General features: G+C 38.5%; 1 protein-coding gene across 2 annotated transcripts in view; it reads left to right on the forward strand.

Annotated features, from left to right (window-relative positions):
* The window catches only part of LOC146627051 (ankyrin-3-like), a 155035-nt gene that overhangs the window by 109719 nt on the left and 24758 nt on the right, over positions 1–20558 (forward strand). Inside the window, exons 28-41 of one of the 2 annotated variants that reach the window (XM_085361574.1) lie at positions 2085–2187; positions 3801–3845; positions 4751–4857; positions 6658–6690; positions 8224–8448; positions 13819–13973; positions 14573–14784; positions 14938–15145; positions 15880–15976; positions 16068–16296; positions 16843–16968; positions 18164–18286; positions 18791–18817; positions 19426–19510. In XM_085361574.1, the coding sequence (XP_085217700.1) occupies positions 2085–2187; positions 3801–3845; positions 4751–4857; positions 6658–6690; positions 8224–8448; positions 13819–13973; positions 14573–14784; positions 14938–15145; positions 15880–15976; positions 16068–16296; positions 16843–16968; positions 18164–18286; positions 18791–18817; positions 19426–19510 (1775 nt within the window). The remainder of the gene's footprint in view (positions 1–2084; positions 2188–3800; positions 3846–4750; positions 4858–6657; positions 6691–8223; positions 8449–13818; positions 13974–14572; positions 14785–14937; positions 15146–15879; positions 15977–16067; positions 16297–16842; positions 16969–18163; positions 18287–18790; positions 18818–19425; positions 19511–20558) is intronic. The other variant, XM_085361572.1, reaches the window with a different exon arrangement.

Raw genomic sequence — 20558 nt, forward strand, 5'->3', positions numbered from 1 at the left:
AGTGACATTTTTGTCATCTCATAACATTGCAAGCATAGTCTGTAAAAGAAAAATCCTTTTGTTGTATCGAGGTCTGTCTAAAGCCAGCATTCACGTCCATTTTTCCGACCTCAGTAAACACTTTCCTGCTGATTTTATGGGCTCAGCTGCAAGTTTCAAGCCTGCTGCATAACATATAAAATTATTATCATAGCACTATGACCATTATCAGAATGAGAGAAGGAGGATTATCTATCATCTAAAGATATATTAACACGCTGTTAATCAATTCTGTGTCATAGTTAGATCTCCCCTTAAATCCCCTTCGCCCCTGGCTTATCAGGTCCAATTTTAAACCATCAACCTGGCGAAGGTGAAAAAAATGATTCTTGCAGATCTCTGGGACTTCACCTCTGTGGTTGATGTCACAGAGACACAGCTGAAAAAGCTGAAAAACAAACAAACCAAAATAAATAAATCCCTGCAAACAGGTTGAGTAGCACTTTATTACTATAGTAACTATAGTTGTTATAGTTATTTTCCCTGATTTCCAAAGCTGTGACAGCATAAATTTGGTCAGTTGCAGTGATAGTCCCAGAGCAACATTAATGAGAAATTGCTAGAAGTAGAATTACTTGTAAAAGTATTCAAATTTTAAGTTGGAGCTGTACAAATGAATTTAATGTTATTTAGATTGTTGTTTGGACAGGACAAGTGAACCTCTTTCAGTACTGAATAGCTTCACAACACAAGACTGACTTTAACTACGGGCTGTAACAGAAGTCAGATATCGTCCAGTCTTTTTTTAAATCATATCTTTGGCTTTTTATAGAAAATCAAGACTGCTAATTATGCCCTCATTAAGATCATTAAACATTTTTGTTCTGCAGTTTCCTTTAGTTTAACTAGTACACAGTTTCATGCAATATACATTTATCTCTGCGATCGTGGCTCAAGAGTTGGCAGTTCGTCTTGTAACCGGAAGGTTGCCGGTTCGAGCCCCGGCTCGGACGTTGTGTCCTTGGGCAAGACATTTCACCTACCACCTACTGGTGATGGCCAGAGGGGTCGATGGCGCAATATGGCAGCCTCGCTTCTGTCAGTCTGCCTCAGGGCAGCTGTGGCTACAACTGTAGCTTGCCTCCACCAGTGTGTGAATGTGAGAGTGAATGAATAGTGGAATTGTAAAGCGCTATATAAATGCAATCCATTATTAACATCCCCCCGAAATTATTCCACCAATTTGAAATAAAACTTTTTTTTTTCTTCTTCAGGAATAATATATGTTGAGGACATAACTTTTGAGTCCTGGAGACACTAATCAATTGAATGGAATGAATGGAAAAAGGACTCCCAGCTATAAATGTAAAATCTTTGGATAATTGTATGAAAAAATAAATCTGTTGCAGCCACATCTGCTCTTGGTTTCCACAGCCTTGTGATTTTAGCACTTAGAGTTGTGCTGTAGAGCACTTCCTGCCATTGATAGTTAATTGGTTCACAATAGTTTACTTGCATAAAGCTAATGGCACTGATGTAATTGCTGTTGGGATGTTGCAGGCAAACATTCGTCATGTCATCGCTCAGGAATGCTTTTTATTTGCCTCATAAAAGTTTGTCTCAAAGCTCCCATCACAAACAACATTACAGCCTGCACAAGCTGACAGATGTATACAAAGACATGAGGAGTCAAAATAGTGCCAGCTGATTATCAACAAAGTTGTCATTATTATGGGTAAATACCAGTACTGTACACTGATCGCCCCAGAAGTACAATCTCATCTGCATCTGAAATTTTTTATTTCGATTTTTAATCACTTCAGCGAAATTACACATCAGTCATTTCTCTCAGCTTTTAATCTGTTTTCTTGTGGTTGTTGTTGTCTCTGGTGCCATACAGTCAGGTTCCTGGAAGCTGCATGCATTTAATGTGTTTGTGTTTGTTTTTTTTGTTTTGTTTTTTCTGTTCACTTTCATACCCCTTTACCCTCTGCCCCCCCCCCCTCCCCCCTACCACCACCACCTCCTCCTCCTCCTCTTCCTCACCTCCCCTTTCCATCACTGTGACTGTTGTCTTGGTAATCTACTACGACAACCACACCAAGCCTTCGTTCCTTCAGTTCTGATAGGTCCAACATGCTGAACCGGAGCTCGTTTACACGGGACAGCATGATGATAGAGGAGATACTGGCGCCGAGTAAGGAGATGGTACGTACACTGACTGGACCTTCGGGTCTTAAAAGTGGACTTATTGTGCTTTTTCTTATTTCCTGTCACATGAATCATGTTACAATGTTTAATCTCTAACATAACCAGGGCCAACGTGTCAAATAATGAGGTCAGTGTATTTACAAATAATCCAGACTGCTCTAAACTCTGTTTCACAAAGTCCCTAATATGGACATCACACATAAAAGTCACATCCAGCTGCTGTTCAAATCTTCTGTTTGCAAGGAGCAGCCAATCACAATAAAGTTGGCTTAAAGGAGGGGTGATGGGCTCTGAATCAGCTAGTTTCAGATTTTGGATGAAGTGAGAGGCTGCTCATATAATAAGGATTATTATGAATTGCAAATCATGCAAAGCTACTCTAGTGGGAGCAAAAAATCAGTTTGAAGCTGCTCGTGCTATGCTTCATACCTCTTGCTGGCTGCTCCCTTAGTTTAATTCTCTCAGCCGGTAATCCGCTGGTCATTAACTTCACAAGTGACGCACTTCTGTCTCCAAATGTACCAAGGTGTCTTGGTGCTGTGCCAGAGGCTATGCAATACACCAATCCTCTTACACTTGTGTTGCCACTGACATAAAGACGATCAATCAAGTTACAATTTACTGAAAGAGGAAATGAGATTAGTGCTACCTGCTGCTATCTAAGAGGGATTATTGTGATGTCCCACTTACTTGAAAGATGCAAGAAAATAGCATTTAAGGTTAAGAAGAAGAAGAAGAAGTTCAAGTAAAACTTTTTCATAGAATACCCATGAGTTCAATGACAGCGCGGATAAAGATTATGCTTGCCTGTGAAGTGACAGGTAAAGTCTTTCTTGCATAAGCAGTGGCAAATGTGCATCTCTGTTTCTTAAAATGTAAAATTGGCACCAAACATGACTCATTGAACTACTTGGTTTGCTATCCACAAAAAAGCTGAAACCTGCTGAAAACTGCTAAACAGTTTTGCTTTTTTCTTTTCTTTTCTTTGGGAATTACTTCAGCCAGAACATGGTACAAAATCTTTATATGTCAGCTAGCTATCGTGTTGCTATTGCATAATTTAATTCTGCATTGAATCTGCGTAGAGCCTCTAATGTAGCTGACACAACAGGCCTACGCCTTTTCCATCATGTATAATATCAGTGGAGGTTATCTATCCTCCTCCAGTCGATTTAAAAATCCCACTGAACACCACTCAACCTCTTCAAACCTTTATTTTTTTAGTTAATGCTTGACTGTAACACAACTGACCATTTTACTAGATTTACACAAAAAAACAGATAATTTTATTAGATAAAAATAATTTGGACTTTTGTTTGAAACTCTGACTGGTTCTTTTATATTTGATTGCTTTTGCAAGCTGAAGGGGCATTTGGACCCAGAACTGGATAATATGGTTTAACTCTGAATTAAAAACTTTGCTCCTTTGCACAAAGAGTGGTCAAAAACTCTGTGGGGTCTATTTAACTGAAATTTAAAAAAAAAAACCTACATCTGAGACTATCTGCAAATTTATGACACTGGGACATATGATTGTGTAACTGGAGAGTAAAGATGTACTAGTTATTGAATAACTGAATAACCACTTGTTTCCTCTAACGCTCCTCCAGATGCTTCGTAAGGAAAAGTCTTTCATTGTAGAGCAACACAATAAGGTAGATGTAGAAGTCATTATGCACTCTTCGTGTCAGTGGGTTTCCACATGTTGGTATCATTTAGTTGTGTAAAGCATTTTTAACTTTTCTTTTTTTATATCACTTATTTCATCAGTTGGATTCAGTTGTTACCGTACTGCGTGTATTTACAGTGTTTTAGTAGAGTAGCCTCCCTGTTTTTACTTATCCATGTGCCTTGGATAAGTAAAACCAAACTTTGTGTCTTTGTCACTCCCCGTTTTTCTGTAGCAATTTGGAGATTAATATAATACTCCAAGTATTTTTTCCTCATTAAATGTGAGCGAGTTTTCAGAAGTACTCTAAAATCTTAGCTTTAATTTCCTGTTTGAAGCATGGCCTTCAACTTGACATGTCATATTGGTGCACATCTGGAATATAAATAGTGAATCTGAATCTTTCAAGAGCATCCTCAGACTGATGACACAACGGGCCTGGTGTCAGTGCATCTGTCTGTCTGTAAACATTTTTAGTCGCTTGTTTTCTGCCATCTGATGTCTGTTTTTTCTTTTGATCCTTAATGTGGTGATTTTTCATTTGCATTTTACTCCGAGCTTCGTTTTGAATGTCATCAAGATGTTTTTGACAGCTTGTGTTCTAATGAAATGTAACATCTCCTGATTTTTTTTTTTACGCTAAGCGACATCTGCTGCTGTCTTTCTCGTGAAGAAATTATTTTATGACTCATTCATAAATTTGCAAGAAATATCTACAAAACTAGTGATCCCCGTCTAAACTTTGACATTAAATAAGGAATATTGAAAAATCTGTAGCCTCCACACTATTAGCCTTGCATGTGCAAAAGCAAGTCTTTACATTAAAAGGAGAAGTTAGCTTAGATTTTCACACACTCGTGAATTGCACTGACTCTGTTGTCTTCTCCACAGCATTTGGCAGCGGCTAAGGACTTTGACAGCGACTCTCTGAGGAGGTACAGCTGGACTGCAGATGCACTGGATAATGTCAACCTAGTGTCCTCACCAATACACTCTGGGTAAGCATGTTTGAAAATGTGAATGGATAAGAACAGGAGGAAAGAGTGGGGGGAGTAAAAAGGGAAAATATCTGACTTAATCACAAAGATGGAGTGAAAAAGTGGAAGGAGAGGAAGGAAAACGGCTTACTAGTTTTATACCCTTTAGAGGAAAGGATGAAGTGACTGTCATCATCTCCTTCTGCTTATTGTGTGTTTTCTGTTTGTTCTTCTTGCTGAGTCTCATTTTCTTTCCCTCTGACAAGGCAGCTCATACATGCAGCATTTTTTCTTCACCCTTTTTAAGTCTTTAAAGCTAATACTTCGAGGATTTCTGTAATTTAAAAAAAAATCAAACATTAATAACAAACAGGTGTAACTAGAAACTGCTGTTAAAAAGAAACTTTTAGTCACAACAAAGTAAAGCTGGAAAGTTGGCTCCTCCTCACCTTGATTTGAAGGTCACATAACTCATTGTCTCTCGCAGCAGCTGTAACAGGTAATCTTGACCTCTTGGTTAATTGCCCATTAAGGGACTCGTTTGAAAGTTACGTACACTGCCCGGCCAAAAAAAATTATAGTTGCATTAATTTTTTATCAAAACTTCGCCTTGTTTATGTGAAAATCAGACCACTGCGTAAAGCACATCCCAAGTTTCTAAGGCCTGGACTGAACCACTCTTTTACAATTTGTTATCTTAGAATATGCCATCAGAGAAGAAACAATGCACTGTTTAAAAAATGTGGTCATTCAGTATATACAGGTATTCAGCTGACCTCATTTCTGGGGTATATAACATATATTAAACCAGATATCACCAACTAAAGCAACCCTAGATTATAACACAGCAAGCACAAGGCATGATGGGTATATCGCTTCATCAACTACTCCTGGTGCCTGAGGCCCCCATCACTCTGGAGCAGGGTAAACTGGACTCATCCTGTCCACATTTACCACATAGATTTATTTACAGAGTCCAATCTTTATACTCCTTATTAAACTGAAGCCTTTAATTCTGATTAGCCTCACTGATAGGACTACAGTTTGTTTGACTCTTCTGAAACATGTCTTACAATGTGTTTGCATGAGAAATGAGAAGCTACTCACTGCATCACTTAGAGATAATTAACCTGTTTCCAATCTAAACATATTATGGAAGACTCTTACGTATTTGCTTGGTTAAACGCAGGTGGTGAGTGTTTTTGGTCAGGCAGCGTATAGCTTCATCAGGCATTACTTTTTCTCTACTTGTCTTTAATGGATAAACTGTTAAGTTAGGATTACTTAAATTATATCTGTTACTTAAGTAAAGGAAGATAAAGCAATATTTTAAACAAAGTTTTATTTGACATGTTTGGTAATGGTGGAAATTTGCCTTTCAAGGGTAGATTTAGAGAAGAAGACTGGGGGGGGGGGGAAATGAAGCCACTGCCAGCAGCTGGTTATCTTTAGATTAGTGCAAAGATGGGAGAGAGGGAAACTGCTACACTGGCTCTGTCCAGTGGAAAATCCACCTACAGGCAGCTCTAAAGCTTGATTATCAACATGTTATATCACCTATGTTAAAGCCGTATAAAGACACAAATACAGTTCTTTTGCCTGTGTGATGTAATTGGCTGCTGGCTGTTTAACGAATAAAGAAGACAATCTCCTCATTCTAATCTCCACAAAACAGCAATTAAGACTATTTCCCACAGTTTTCCCTCAAATTCTTCCTTTAACTTGGGGTTCATTAATAATGATCTTCTCAGCTGTATTTCCGATTACAAAGCTCTGTGGTTGACCTGTCACTCCTGCGTTGCTTTGTCGTCCATCCTGCAGTTTTTCCTCTCCGCTCCCGCAGTACGACAGCAGGTGATTGACTGTGATTGGTTGCCTTCTTTTTATCACCACCACTACCTTTTTTTATTTTATTTTATTTCCCGATGACATTGCACCTTCCCTTTTATATTCACTCATAACATCTGTGTTTGCTGTTCTCACCCTGTGTTGTTACAGACTTGACGTAAAGTGTTTCGGACTGTTATCCCTGTATTTATTCCTTCCTGTTTGTTAGGAGAAAATCTTTGAGTTTCTAACTGATCTGAAAGAGTCTGTGTTGCCAGATCTGACCGAATGTGACTTTTAAATTTAATGTTGCTGACATATGCTTTAGCCATGTGTTATGGTTTTTGCATTCTCCAGCAGCAAGCCTCTACTGTCTTGACAATCACAGGATTAGCTTTAAATAGTCAGTAAAAACATGGCAGATATGTCATTGTAGATCAAAATGTTAAAACTGAAACTCAGTAAAAGCGTCAGTTTGGTTTATAATGTGACAGTGAACCCAGCTCAGTATTTTATTCTTGGACTCTGCTAGAATAGTTTTGCATGAATCTTACGCTGGCTCTCTGTGGAGTCTCTCCCTCTCCATTTAAGCATTCTCTCTTTGATTGGCTGCCAATTGTTAGCAGGGGATTTTAACAGCAGGTGGGCGGGGCTTTATTCACATACACGCCCCTCTTTATGGCGTCATGCAGGGCCAAGAGTAGAAAAAACTGACTGAAACGTTTCTTGAAACTTTGGCTGTGTTTAATATGAGTATAGATGACAGTTGGAGTGTATGTATGACAGAAAATAAGGAAGCACATAACAGATCCCCTTCAAGCATATTGTTAAAGCAACAATTCATGTGCTGTTTGTTAAATAACATAAAAACTAACACCACATTTTAGCTACAGTATTGCATGGTGTGCGTCTGTGTGTGTGACTTATAAGTTCCTTGATTGAGTTAAATGAGCTGCACACAGAGGTACGCTACCTTCTAATGTGGGTAAAAAGGCAAGACACACTGGAGGTTCCTGTGTTGGTGTCCTGGCTGTCGAATTTATATATCATTACAAAAAACCCCCAATAAAACATTTAATCTGACATCCTATGGAATCGACTAGTTTTTACATAATTCAAAAACATTCACTTTCTGTAAATGGATTTACCAAATTTGCGACATCTACACGCCAAAGCTGTTTTTGTTCTTATTTTATTTTTTCAACTTCAGTCATAGCCAGCACAGAAACCTCTGTACATTTTTGTTTTTTCTTCTTTGTTCACCTCTCTTTCTCCCTTTTACTCACACTTACTTTGTCAGTGTTTTGAAGATCACAGCATGGGACCTCGACTAAAGCTCCTCTCTGGTCATCAGTACAGCTGATAAACCAACATTTGTTTTTCTTCTTATTCCATTTCTTTTCTTTACCCTTTACTTGCCCTCTCTGGTTATCTCTTTTTCTCTTCACTTTGTTTTATCTCTTATCTTTGCACACTCCGTTTCCCTTCTTCTCTCTCTCCTGTCACTCTACGTCTCTCCCCCTCTTTTTCCGGCTCTTCCTACTTTTTACTTTCCGTCAGGTTCCTGGTCAGCTTCATGGTCGACGCCAGGGGTGGTTCCATGAGAGGAAGCCGTCACAACGGCATGAGAATCATCATCCCGCCCAGAAAGTGCACAGCACCCACCCGGATCACGTGTCGACTGGTGAAGAGGCACAAATTGGCGTCGCCTCCCCCGATGGTGGAAGGAGAAGGCCTGGCCAGCAGACTTGTTGAGGTCGGTCCCGCAGGAGCGCAGTTCCTTGGGTAAGACCTTCTTTTTAAACATCGCTGAGATTGTTTTTGCTGTTGCTTAACAGCTTATTTTTGTGCACCTTTGTTCTGTATCTTGACATTTCCTTCCTTCTGCTTCTTGCCATTGCCATTTCCAGCCACCTGCGTTTATATTGGAAAGTGTGAATGTGTGTATGTGCATGTTAGGGGTAATATTTGCAGTACAAGTCTTATTGTTGTAGTCTGCTCACCCCCAAGTAAGCAGTGTTTCCCCTTTGGCAAAGTAAAGGCAACATTAGTAATGACTGCAACATGTTTAAGAGTAAATATTGTAATGTAAATATGTAGCCATAATTTGGTTTTAATGTATAGCTGTATTGCATGTGAGGAGTTTTTTAAATTCAGCAGTTACAGTTTTAGTATGATTTTAAAAAAATGACTGCCTGTTTGATAAAGACGGCTAACAGCTGTGTATCTTGGTCCAAACTGCAAGACAACTCAAATATTCTGAAAGAATACTGCTGAATATGATGGGATTTCAATAGAGCATATATCAAGATATTTGTTTAGGATGACGCCAAACGCACAAATAGGATCACAAGTTGGAGTTCATAAAACCAGACACAAGGCACAGAACATGGCTCTCCCCGAACTGTATTACCACCTTAACATCAAGGAATATGATTGAGAGCGCTTTAGGCAAGTGTATAGCTGTGCAATTTTGGGTTGTTCCACATAATCAGCATGGGAAAAACTGAAAATTATTATTATTTCTTAATTGCTCCAAAACGGTGGTCTTATGCTGGTTTAAAGTCAACATGTAGCGTTAAGCCATGCAGCATTAAAAGATGATTAACTCGTTAGAAGCGCTTCTCAAAATCACACGGAAGAGATGGAAGTAATAAGTTCAAAACTAAATGTTTGGAAGTTCAACAAAGAATTGAATCCATTTGATTTATGGCAGTCGAAGCTTTGTTTGCATGATGTGTTTCCCAGTTGTTATAACAGCCACAAAATGGCACCAAAGTGCAGGGAAATAACAGCTGTGTATCTGGGTCCCAACTGAGTAGGTTTTCCATAAACCTGATGCTCTACACAAGTTAATTAGACAGATGTAAAATGAAAACGGGAATTACATTGATTAAAGTCTGGGGGGCCTTGTGGTTAGTCCACAGAATCAGTGACGAACACACAATTACACCACTGGACTTATGATTTTTCTAGCAGAATTGTTTGCCAAACCAGTCCTCTACAGCCCGGTTCAAGTTTTAACAGTGCAACCTCTTCTTGCAATTTGTATTATCTCAGAAACTTTATCAATAATTTAAAAAATAGTAAACTTAGCAACTGTTTTTAAACACTTTTAAACCAGTTGAGGATATATATAAACGAATCCTTATGGTGCACGTGGCAGTACTGAGTCAATAATAGCTTGGCCACACTAGTGTTAAAACCTGCGGTTGCCTGGTGATGATTTTCTTTTTCGGCCTGACTCGTTTGCAGTAGGGGACTGAACTCAGCTGGTTGCCAATTCTGGTTATATTTTATACAAATGTGAAAATTGGGGGCACTTGTTTTTTATTTTGCAGTTAATTTATAATTCTGCAACAACTGTGTAACTATTTGTGGAGACATTTCAGGATTTTTGTTGTAGATCTCTGAATGTAAGCATTCGATGTGAATTTCTATGTATGTAGACGGCAACAGATTTGCAATGAAAGGCAACAGATTTGAAATTTGCTTTGGTTTTTCACAGTTAATTATTGCGTTATCCTAAACAGAATGCATGTGCAGTGATTGCCAGCTTGACCTCATTCGATTGCAAACCGATGGCACGCTGGCTACACTTTATTGCCATTTTATTGCTGTCTTGATGCACCAATGTGGCTTTGAAGACAATAACTAACTAGGTCCATGTCTTTGAAGCAACAATCTCGAAGGCAACAAGTTCATTTCGCACTCTCACAGTAATTTTGGTTGTACTGCGGTCTGCAACAACTTGTGTAATATGGTTTAAGAGGCTGAAATGTTTAATTTCCATGTATTATAAAACAGAAAGTAGCAGCATTTGTTCCCATTGAGAAGCTGTCACCAGGAATTCGTTGCTATTTTTGCTTGAAAAATTTCTAATTATTGCCCCATCTGCTACTCATATTACTGCATAACTCATGAGATATGGTTAAAATAAAGAAATCTGTGATGTACAGGCAACAAATATTGCCTCTGTCGCTTGTTGACATTACTGATGCCACTAATTGTACCTGTAACAATAAATAAGATGTTGTTACTGATAAAAGAGCTTATTACTGATACGGAAATAGAAGTCGGTGGTGTGTGTGTGTGTTTTTACTGACTTTGCGAGTGTGTGTTTTGTGTGTATGTGTGTTTCATTATTTTGCGGACACAGTAAACTACATCTCCCCAGAAAGCTGCCAGCCCTTAATGAAGGCGAGAGCCTGGTTTGTCCCGTGCTACAGCTGGGACCCAGAGGAACTAGATTTATTGGGTAGGAACCAAACATAGCACCCCTTTCCCTCCTCCCTGCTCCCCTTTCTCCTGTATTTCCCACCTCCCCAAAGGAAACAACATGACCGAGGCTGATTCATGCTGATGGTTTATTTTACCCATCTCTGTTGACTTTGATTTGATAGGTTACAGCATCAGTATGGGTGCCATGTAGTTTTGGGAAGAAATAATCAATATAGTTGGAAGATGGGTCAACCAGCAGCTGATTTGTAATAGCCTCAATGACTTAACAGGCAGAAATTAGTTTTTGCATACAAATTCTTCCTAAAACTACACAGTTTAACTGTGAACTCCATTACAGTTAATTTTCTGCCACTTTCATTTATATATCATTGTATTTTTTTTTAATTTCAGAAGCTCTCAGTGGGCCTCTGACGTCACTGAATGTAAAGGTTTTGATTGGCTGTTTGGACTGGACTGCGCTTGTTGGGCATGAGCCTTTTTTTCCCTGAAGCCAAGCATCATTCTGCTTCTCATGACTACTGTTATCAGTTTTATGTCATCTCACGATAATTTTATATAATTAATGTCAAAAGCTCTCGGTAGAAAGTGTTATACTGATGACATTTTTATGTGAGCAGGGTTAAGATCCTAAAGCGGTGCCTCAACATTCAATTTTGACTCTGTATGTCCAACAGTACATTTGAGTTAAGCTCAATGAACAAATGAAGCCAAACGAAGACCCAACCAGACTTTCAGGATTAGTTAAAGGGCCTGATCAAAGTATTACTTCAACCATGGGGGAACTAAATCCAGTTTAATGCACAGTTGTGTGCTGTACGTGTTTTATGTCTTCAAAAATTAATCAGGTGTCTTATCTAGACTTAAATCCAAGTGTGACATTTGAAGCTTTATATGCAAGTAAAAAAGGACAAATTTGAGCTGCCAAAACAAAAAACAGTGAGCTCGGCAGCATAAAAAGGCCTGAACATCCAGAGAAGACAAGGTTTGTGGATGATCACAGGATCCTTTCTATGGTTAAGAAAAAAAACCTTTTCAACATCCACTGAGGTAGGCAGTAATAGAATGTAATCTACCATAAAAAGAAAGACTTTACCAAAGAAAATACACCAGAAAGTGCAAATTATTCATCAGCCCTAAAAGGGAAATGAAGAATGGTCATAATGAAAAGCATACAAACCTAGTGAAGGAGCTGTATTGCATGGTTTCAGGGACAGTATCCAATAGCAGTGGATCAATAGTATCCACTTGTATCAAGTCAACTTTACTATGTAGAAAAACTCTTTCTTCCGATGACCATGATAGCCAGCAGTAACCTTGCATGTTTTGTCTTTTATGGCACAAGAAACAAAGCATGCAAAGTTTCCCTAGAAGTGCCAACAGCTTTGAACCCGGGACTTTCTTGCTGTGACACCATCATACTCCTAGTTTTTATTAGTATTTTGTGTTTATTTTATTGCTTTTTTGGTGCTTTTATCAGCACAGAGTTATAGAGCTTTATGAACGTAAAATTGAAGCCACGCACAGTAGTTAAAGCACATGATTTCACCTTTACAAAAGTTTCTTTTTCTCAAAATTGAAGCAGTCCTGTTAGTTTTCTGGGACAGGTGACTTATCGTACCTACAGTGCGCTGAGGTGCGACTGCAATAATTGCTCCTTGTGTCTTTCAACTAGCTCAGTTTGTCTCTAATGCTGGCTCAAATTTATGAAAGTGAATTCTTTCTTCTTTGATTGAGAAAACAGGACATTCAAAAAAAAAAAAAAACCTTTTCTATTTCATTTTTAATGTATATACTTACTCAGACAGCTTCACTTTAAACTTACTCTTCAGTTCTACTGCCTACTCTGAGAGTAGTGCATATTCATGTGTCTCTCTTGTGTTGCTATCATGCCTTGTTTAAGTAAGGGCTGTGCAGCTTTCTCCTCCCTCCCCTCATTACATCATGACATCATCTGTCTCGTCAAGTCGTGCAAATTCACTCTGAACGTCCCATCGACCCTGCAGCATGGCCGCCGCAGTGATTATGACGCTTCACTCTCATCAGCAGAACCACATTTCATTCACGACTGTATGTTATTAAAATCAGTGTCTCCACACTTTGTACTTTGTGTAAATTTGGTAATACTTTTTATTTGAATACCATGAATACCGTAGTATCTTCTTAAAGAGTTGTCATTTGAAAACTCTGTCATCGTTTGTCGTTCAGGTTTAGATTTAAATTAATCTAGCACAAACTTCCCTCACCATTCTTATAAGAGAGGACTACACTGTCTGCTCTCCCAGCTGCTCCGATAAAGGCCCTCATTTAAAAAAAATGTGGAACGTCTTTCCTGAGGGCTTGTCATTTGATTCATGAATGACTTTGAGCATAAAAAATAACTTTGCCTAAGTGGGTTCTAAGAATCACATTTGTAACATAAGCATCTGAAATCAGTGATTATAATCAGCAATCTAAATGAATGTGCAATTTCTCCACAAACAGGTGTTGGTTAAGGAATGGAAAAGCAGACTGAAGCCAGGCATCTTGTGTTATTTTATGGATCAAATCGTGAATTGACAAAAAACAAACATGAAAGAGTTTGGACAGAAGCAGAGATGTATAAAGTTCAGAACACTTATGTGCCTTGAACTGCAATAGCCCAACATGATTTTTAAGAAACCCCTTTACATCAAGTTAGAGAAAATTTGCTCATCAGCCTTACATTTCAAGTTACTACTGAAATGTGTGGTTTTTGTGTTTACTTTAGATTTTTACTATGACTTTACTATCAGTCCATTTTAGAAAAGAGGCCCCAGCTCCTAAAAACAAATGGTAGAGTGGTATCTTTCGTTTTGGCTTACATACTTACTTGTCATGCCAATCAGTCAAAGTCAAAGTCAAACAATGATATTTCCTCGACATATACCTTACCAGGCCTGTGATAGTGGAGATCCCTCATTTTGGCTCGATGCGGGGCCAGGAGAGAGAGCTGATCCTGCTGCGCAGTGAGAACGGAGAAACCTGGAAGGAGCATCTGTACGACTGCAAGACTGACGACCTCAATCAGCTCCTCAATGGCATGGACGAAGGTGAAAAAAGTGTTCTAACTTTGTTTCGCTATGCTAGCATCTGCAGCACTAAACACCTAAACCACAAGTACTTCAGTTTCTGTTTTAGAGCAAGCTGTGGTAAAAGTTAGCGCATTAATGAGCAAACACTGAAATAAACTGAAGCAACACCCTGATGATAACTGGCTCAAGCTGATTGGAGCGCGTGTAAAATATGTATGACAAACAGGTTGATTTCTGTGCCGAATAATGAGATACTTGGCTTAATTTGGAGGAAACCCAAAATTAATTCACATGGAGTAAATGACCTGATTAAATTGCATAGAAATCAGATAAAACATCAAACGAGCTTGATCACAGACTACTTCTAGTACAGCGAACATACATTGGCAAATATTTCAAGATTTTAAGATCATTCTGGGATTTAATCTGAAAAATGCCTGTAAGTGTTTGTAAGTCTGTAAGTGCACATTTTTGTGATTACAGAATGTGATACTGAGGGACTGCGCTTGTGTTTGTAGTCAGTGAAATAACTAAAGATTTTAAAGTTTACTCCATGAGGTCGTTTTTTCCCTTTTTTCCCCCATTTCATTTATTTGATTTCTTTTCATTCCCTGTAGAACTGGACAGTCCCAACGAGCTGGAGAGGAAGAGAATCTGCCGCATTATCACCAAGGATTTCCCGCAATACTTTGCAGTAGTGTCTCGTATCAGACAAGAGACGCACCAGATGGGACCAGAGGGCGGGACTCTGTGCAGTCGCAGCGTCCCATTGGTTCAGGCTTCCTTTCCAGAGGGAGCACTAACCAAGAAAATCAAGGTTGGATTGCAGGTGAGTTTGAGAGATGTAAACATTTGCTTTTTCAGTTTAACTGCAAGAGTTTATGATGTATAGACAAAATCACACACAGTACTATATATGTACAGTAAGGCTACAAAAATAAAACAACAAAATCCTCCTTCCCTGTTGGCTCTGCTATCCCAGGCTCAGCCAGTACCTGATGAGGCCGTGAAGAAAATCCTTGGTAATCGAGCAACCTTCAGCCCCATTGTTACTGTGGAGCCAAGAAGAAGGAAGTTCCATAAACCAATCACCATGACAATCCCAGTCCCGCCCCTCTCAGGGGAGGGGCTTACAAATGGCTACAAAGGAGACTATACTCCCTCCCTGCGCCTTCTCTGTAGCATCACAGGTATATGTGTTTTTTAGATGCCAAGAGAAGAAATATTTGAAAGTAACAACATTTGGGCCAGTCAGCATTTCTCCTGAAATAATGTTTCTTTATTGTTAATGAGAATTATTACACAAAATCGTGTCTTTGTTGTTTGAATTAGATATTTCCATTTAGAAACATTGTAGAACAGGACATTGCTTCATTACTTTACATTCTTGTCGATTAAAATTAGTGTAATAATTCTGGTCTGTGACCTGTTTTAAGTAAGTAAGGCCCATTCCTTCCTTCCTTACTACTTTTAACATGAAAATGCTACACAATGCTTAAACTTGGTGACAACCGCCCTTTTAAATTCTGACCTAACTAGCAAAGCCACTTGTGCTAACTGTAACTCTGAAATATCTCAGCCATGAACAACCCGTGGTAGATGTTTAGTCGGTGGCTGCTAGAGCAAACAAGACTCTCCGATCTGATATTTGTAATATTAGATATGCAAATGTATATTTGTAATATAAGTGCAATGTAAAACTCACAGTGAGAATGAACATTTCTGTGAAATGTTAAACTTTTGAGATCAACATCATATTTCACATTTTTCTAACAAAAAGTGAATGAATAGCATTTAGGTAATTATCCAATACTTTAATAACATTTGCATCTTACATGTCTTAAAGCATGTCAAGTTGAAAGTGGAATAGACATAAAGAAGAGCCTGATTTTTCCTAAACTTTATCTGGATAATTATCTGCCAGGTGGTACATCACCAGCACAGTGGGAAGACATCACAGGCACAACTCCTCTCACCTTTGTGAATGACTGTGTCTCCTTCACCACTAATGTTTCTGCCAGGTGAGATCAATTTTTCAAGTCATACGTTTATATTTATGCATATATTAATCTCTGTCTTAAACACTGATCACTTTACTTGCTTCTTGTGCAGGTTCTGGTTAGCAGACTGCCACCAGATACCAGAGACGGTGGGCCTGGCCACACAGCTCTACAGGGAGCTGATCTGTGTGCCCTACATGGCCAAGTTTGTGGTGTTTGCTAAGATGAATGACTCAGTGGAGTCCAGCCTGAGGTGCTTCTGTATGACGGATGACAAGGTGGATAAAACCCTGGAGCAGCAGGAGAACTTTGAGGAGGTGGCCAGAAGCAAAGACATAGAGGTATGAGGGTTAAGTGAAGTAAATACAACTGATGTTACTTTTACTTTCATTATTCCCCAAGTCCTATCAAGTATAACTCGTAGTACAGTTTAATCTATTATGGAATATTTTGTCATCTGTAAATTTATACTTTTTGGAACGTATCAATGATTATGATGAAAGCATTATAATTATTCTGTGAGGTTATTATAATGCTCTGGATCTACACACATGTCTAGAGCATTAGGAAAATTAGAAAGAAAATGGAAAATGCTGCTGAGGGTGGTGATAAGGACAACATAATCGAATAAAAGAAAATGAATAAAGTTAAGAAATGAAGGAATTTAATAGTTTGATCAACTGGAAGAAAATAAGATTTAATTTTGCACTCCTTAGTTAACTAAAATAAATGTATATTTATTGCTGCATTAGGTTTTTGAAACGTCTGACAGCGTGCAATCAGTTTCAGTGCTTAACACTTTATCACAGAAACATTTCTTTATCTCTATTCTTGTAAATTTGTTTTATATTTTTATGTTAACTATGAATGCTGTTTGTTTTATTCAGGTTCTGGAGGGCCGGCCTATATATGTGGATTGTTATGGGAACTTGGCTCCCCTGACCAAAGCTGGTCAGCAGTTAGTTCTTAACTTCTACGCCTTCAAGGAGAACCGTCTGCCTTTCTGCGTCAAGGTACCTTAACATGTGCTCCAGCACCACCAGCACCTTTTGGCTAGGCTAGAATACAATGTTGGCTTAGTGCAGTCCAAATACAGGGTAAAAGCTGCAGTAATGGTTAAGTTAGTTCTATTGTTGTTTACTGCCTTTACTGCTCTTATTCATATTCAAAACCCAGTTCCTATTCTCTGGCTAAAGTCGTTAAATTAATCATTCTTCTTGTGTCATTTTGCACATCATTAATGTTAAAACTACACTTCTGTGTTAATTATTTTACCACATCACTGTAACAAAAATGAACAGTACTAAAGCAGAAAAGTGTGACTATTTTTTATGTTACACTCAATTTCTTAGCATCTTTCCTCCATCTGATGTAACATGGTTTCAATCGGTGGTGTAGATGAAGCAGGTGGACAGGTGAACAAAGGTGATGTGACCATGATAAGGTGGAGATAAAGGTCACATGAATGAATGAGTTGAAAGCAGAATGACAGATGAGCACTGAGATTTAAAGGGCACAAACTGAGGCGGATTGGCTCATAAAAAGCAGATGTAAAAATAAAAATTGAGAAACAAAATTGTTGGAAAGTTGAAGCGAAGCCCAAACACCCAGGAATAGTGAATACAAATATTTTTTTACTGAATTTATGAATAAGCTTTCATGAGTTTGGTTAAAATTTCTTGTGTTGGCATATCCATTAGACTTCCAGGGGTCAATCCTGGAAGGCTACTGGTGAACCTTTTTTCCTCTTATAAAAGCACCATAACAGATGAGAATTTGGTAATCAACATTGACCAAATGTTGATTACATATAAAGTCTATGGAAAGATGCAAATCAAGGAAAATTCACATGAATTTGCACCAGTTGACACAAAAAGAGATTCCCCCACAGACCATGGACCATCCCGATCCCCATTTCTACTCCTCCTCCCATTGGATGTGAACATTTTGTGTATTTAATTACGTGTTTTTGTGAAAATAAAATGATAAGATTCCTTTATAAGGTGTTCTAGGTGCATACAAGGTAAAAATGGGCAATTTTGGCCTGTTTGTAGATAGTTTCTAGGCATAAAGGCAAATAAAGTATATACCACTAATACCCTAGTGCTGATAAAAAAAAATGTATATATATTTATATTAAAGTAAATCTGCAGTAACTACCACATTGTAAAAGTAAGGAGTTCAAAAAGAACCATTTTCTCACTGTAGGTCAGAGATCCCAGTCAAGAGCCGTGTGGTCGTCTCACTTTCCTGAAAGAATGTAAGATCATGAAAGGCCTTCCACAAACTGCCGTGTGCAACCTGAACATCACGCTTCCCGCAGTGAAAAAGGTAAGGTAGCATACACCCACCATTCTCTGTTGTCACATCCATAACCATATTCATGGTTAGGGTAGTTTCAGCCCCAGATAGATGAAAGACAGAAAGACTTTGGCCAAATTGCCGCCACTGTGTCTTTTATCTGTTTAAAGCTTCTCTCTGTGTATATCGGTTACATCTACAGTGGATTCTTGTCATTGGCTGTTTCATTTTGTTCCTACTCACCTTTTGATTTGGATGCTTTTTGGCTGAGGGCTTGTGTGCAATGGTTTTTAGTTATCAGGCTGGCTTTTCGTGGCTTCATTTTGCTGCTGAATGTTGGCGCTTTATGCTCTTTTTTTTTTTTTTTTGTTTGGTCTGTTTTTATTTTTTGGGTTTTTGCTTTTTCCTTTGCTTAAGTGGCTCTCTTCTGAGTTGGAGCTTCTGTCAATCACTCCTTTTTCACCCCCTGTTTCTTTTCCCCCTGCTTTCCATTATGTTACTCCCCCTGTTCCTGCAATGCATCTTGGGAACCAGGAAACGGAGTCAGATGCCGAGGATGAGGTAAACCACACCCTCCCCACCCTGTGTTGTCCTCTGCGCTAGACCTATAGTGGCCCTGCTCTGCTCTCATAGCCTTATTTTTTCCACTTCTATAAGGGCATTACAGGCTTCTTCAAAGCAACTTTTAGTTGCTCAGTTTTGCATGATATATGGTAGAAATGAAAAACTACTTGTCTTGTGTCCACTCCTTATCCCTTGCGTTCTATAGTATGTGATACAAATGGCTCTAGAGTTTACTTGTTCTTAAGATTTAGCATGTATTAACACTAGCTCCAAACTCATTATTTTCATTTTTAAGTACATGCAGTAGATAGTTTGTAGGCTTAGCTTGACAAACTCAAGCTAAAAGACTAGCTTGGCACATTTAATCTAAATAGTATTAGCACTTCCTAAATAGAAGATTAAAACCTCTTGAATACTCTTTAAGGAGTTGTTGGTGGTGCCATATTTTGCAGTCATATATGGGCTTTGTATTTAATGTCAGTGCAGACTGAAGGGTTTGCTTTAATTTGACATTGCAAGGTCCAGTTGTTGCTCATTTGGCAGCAATAGTCAATGTAGGGTGACCTAGAACTGATAGGTTTTTGTGTTGTTTGCTATTGTTGCAGACTGAAAAGCCAGATCGACAACGTCATACCTTTGCATCCCTAGCCTTACGTAAGCGCTACAGCTATCTGGCCGAGCCTGCACTGAGTGAGTTTGACATCTTCACTAACAAACCCTGTAATGAATTTAATTATGCCAAGTTTCGTGGATAAGTTAGTTAATTAACAGCTTTAATTAACCTGTAAAATACGTAATCGATATGTAGATCGGTGTGACTTATTTAATGTGCAAATGCATTATTTCTCATCCTACATGACACGCACTGTCCACATGCTTGTTTACAAAGTGGTATATATTTTTGCATGGGTCAGTAAGTGGTTTTGAGTTTCTGTGCCATGCTTGCCCACATTGTGAGTTGTTGTTCTTCTGGGTTGATTTCCACTGCTGTGTTATACAAGTCAAATTTTTTCTTTGACTTACCAGCACCATGGTAATAGGCATTTTGGATGGAGGTCAAAGTAAAAAATTTTCTGTATTTCTTTTGTCCCCTCTGAGTTTAAAGCTCTTTTTGGCTTTGTGATGAAGTAGCAGTTTTGTGTGGGACAAAAATGCATGTCAGAGGTCTTGAGTTTGGCTTTCTTTCAGGTGTTTATTTTAAGTTTTACCACAGTCTTTGCTTGTCACCAATTTGATGCTGCATGACAAAATGGGCCAAAACTTTAGTCTTGGAAAACACATTTTGTCATATTTGTTTTAAGAGAAAATGAAAATGGAACCTTCAACAGCCATTGGCTCTGTTGGATCACAGTTTCTAAATTGTCTGAGGAATCTGTCATCATGTACTTTTTGGACCAAACAGATAAAAGGCACTTAAAAAAGCGGATTGAAATTAGAGCCAGTACCCAAATGTTGATATTAGAGTTTCTAAAGTCCAAAGAGAGAAGTTGTTTTTGTGCTTATCCTGGTGCATTTGTCTTGCCATTTTTTTCTGTTGTCAGTTGTTGGTCTACGCCATTGTCTTTGGAAATTTACTTTGCTGCTGTGTGTGCTCTCTTCTGTTTATTTCTTCTGTTGTTTTTGCTGTTTTTTGATTCATCTGCCAAACAGAAATCACACAGGAACACAGCTGTTTGTTTTTTTTACGCCATCTTTAGTCTGTAATTTAATTTCTTACCTCATGTAACTGTTATTGTTC

This window comes from Diplotaxodon limnothrissa, linkage group LG8 (assembly GCF_057381915.1).
Source record: "Diplotaxodon limnothrissa isolate DT_005_m linkage group LG8, D_limnothrissa_male_GT1.1, whole genome shotgun sequence".
Classification (NCBI taxonomy): Eukaryota; Metazoa; Chordata; class Actinopteri; order Cichliformes; family Cichlidae; genus Diplotaxodon; species Diplotaxodon limnothrissa.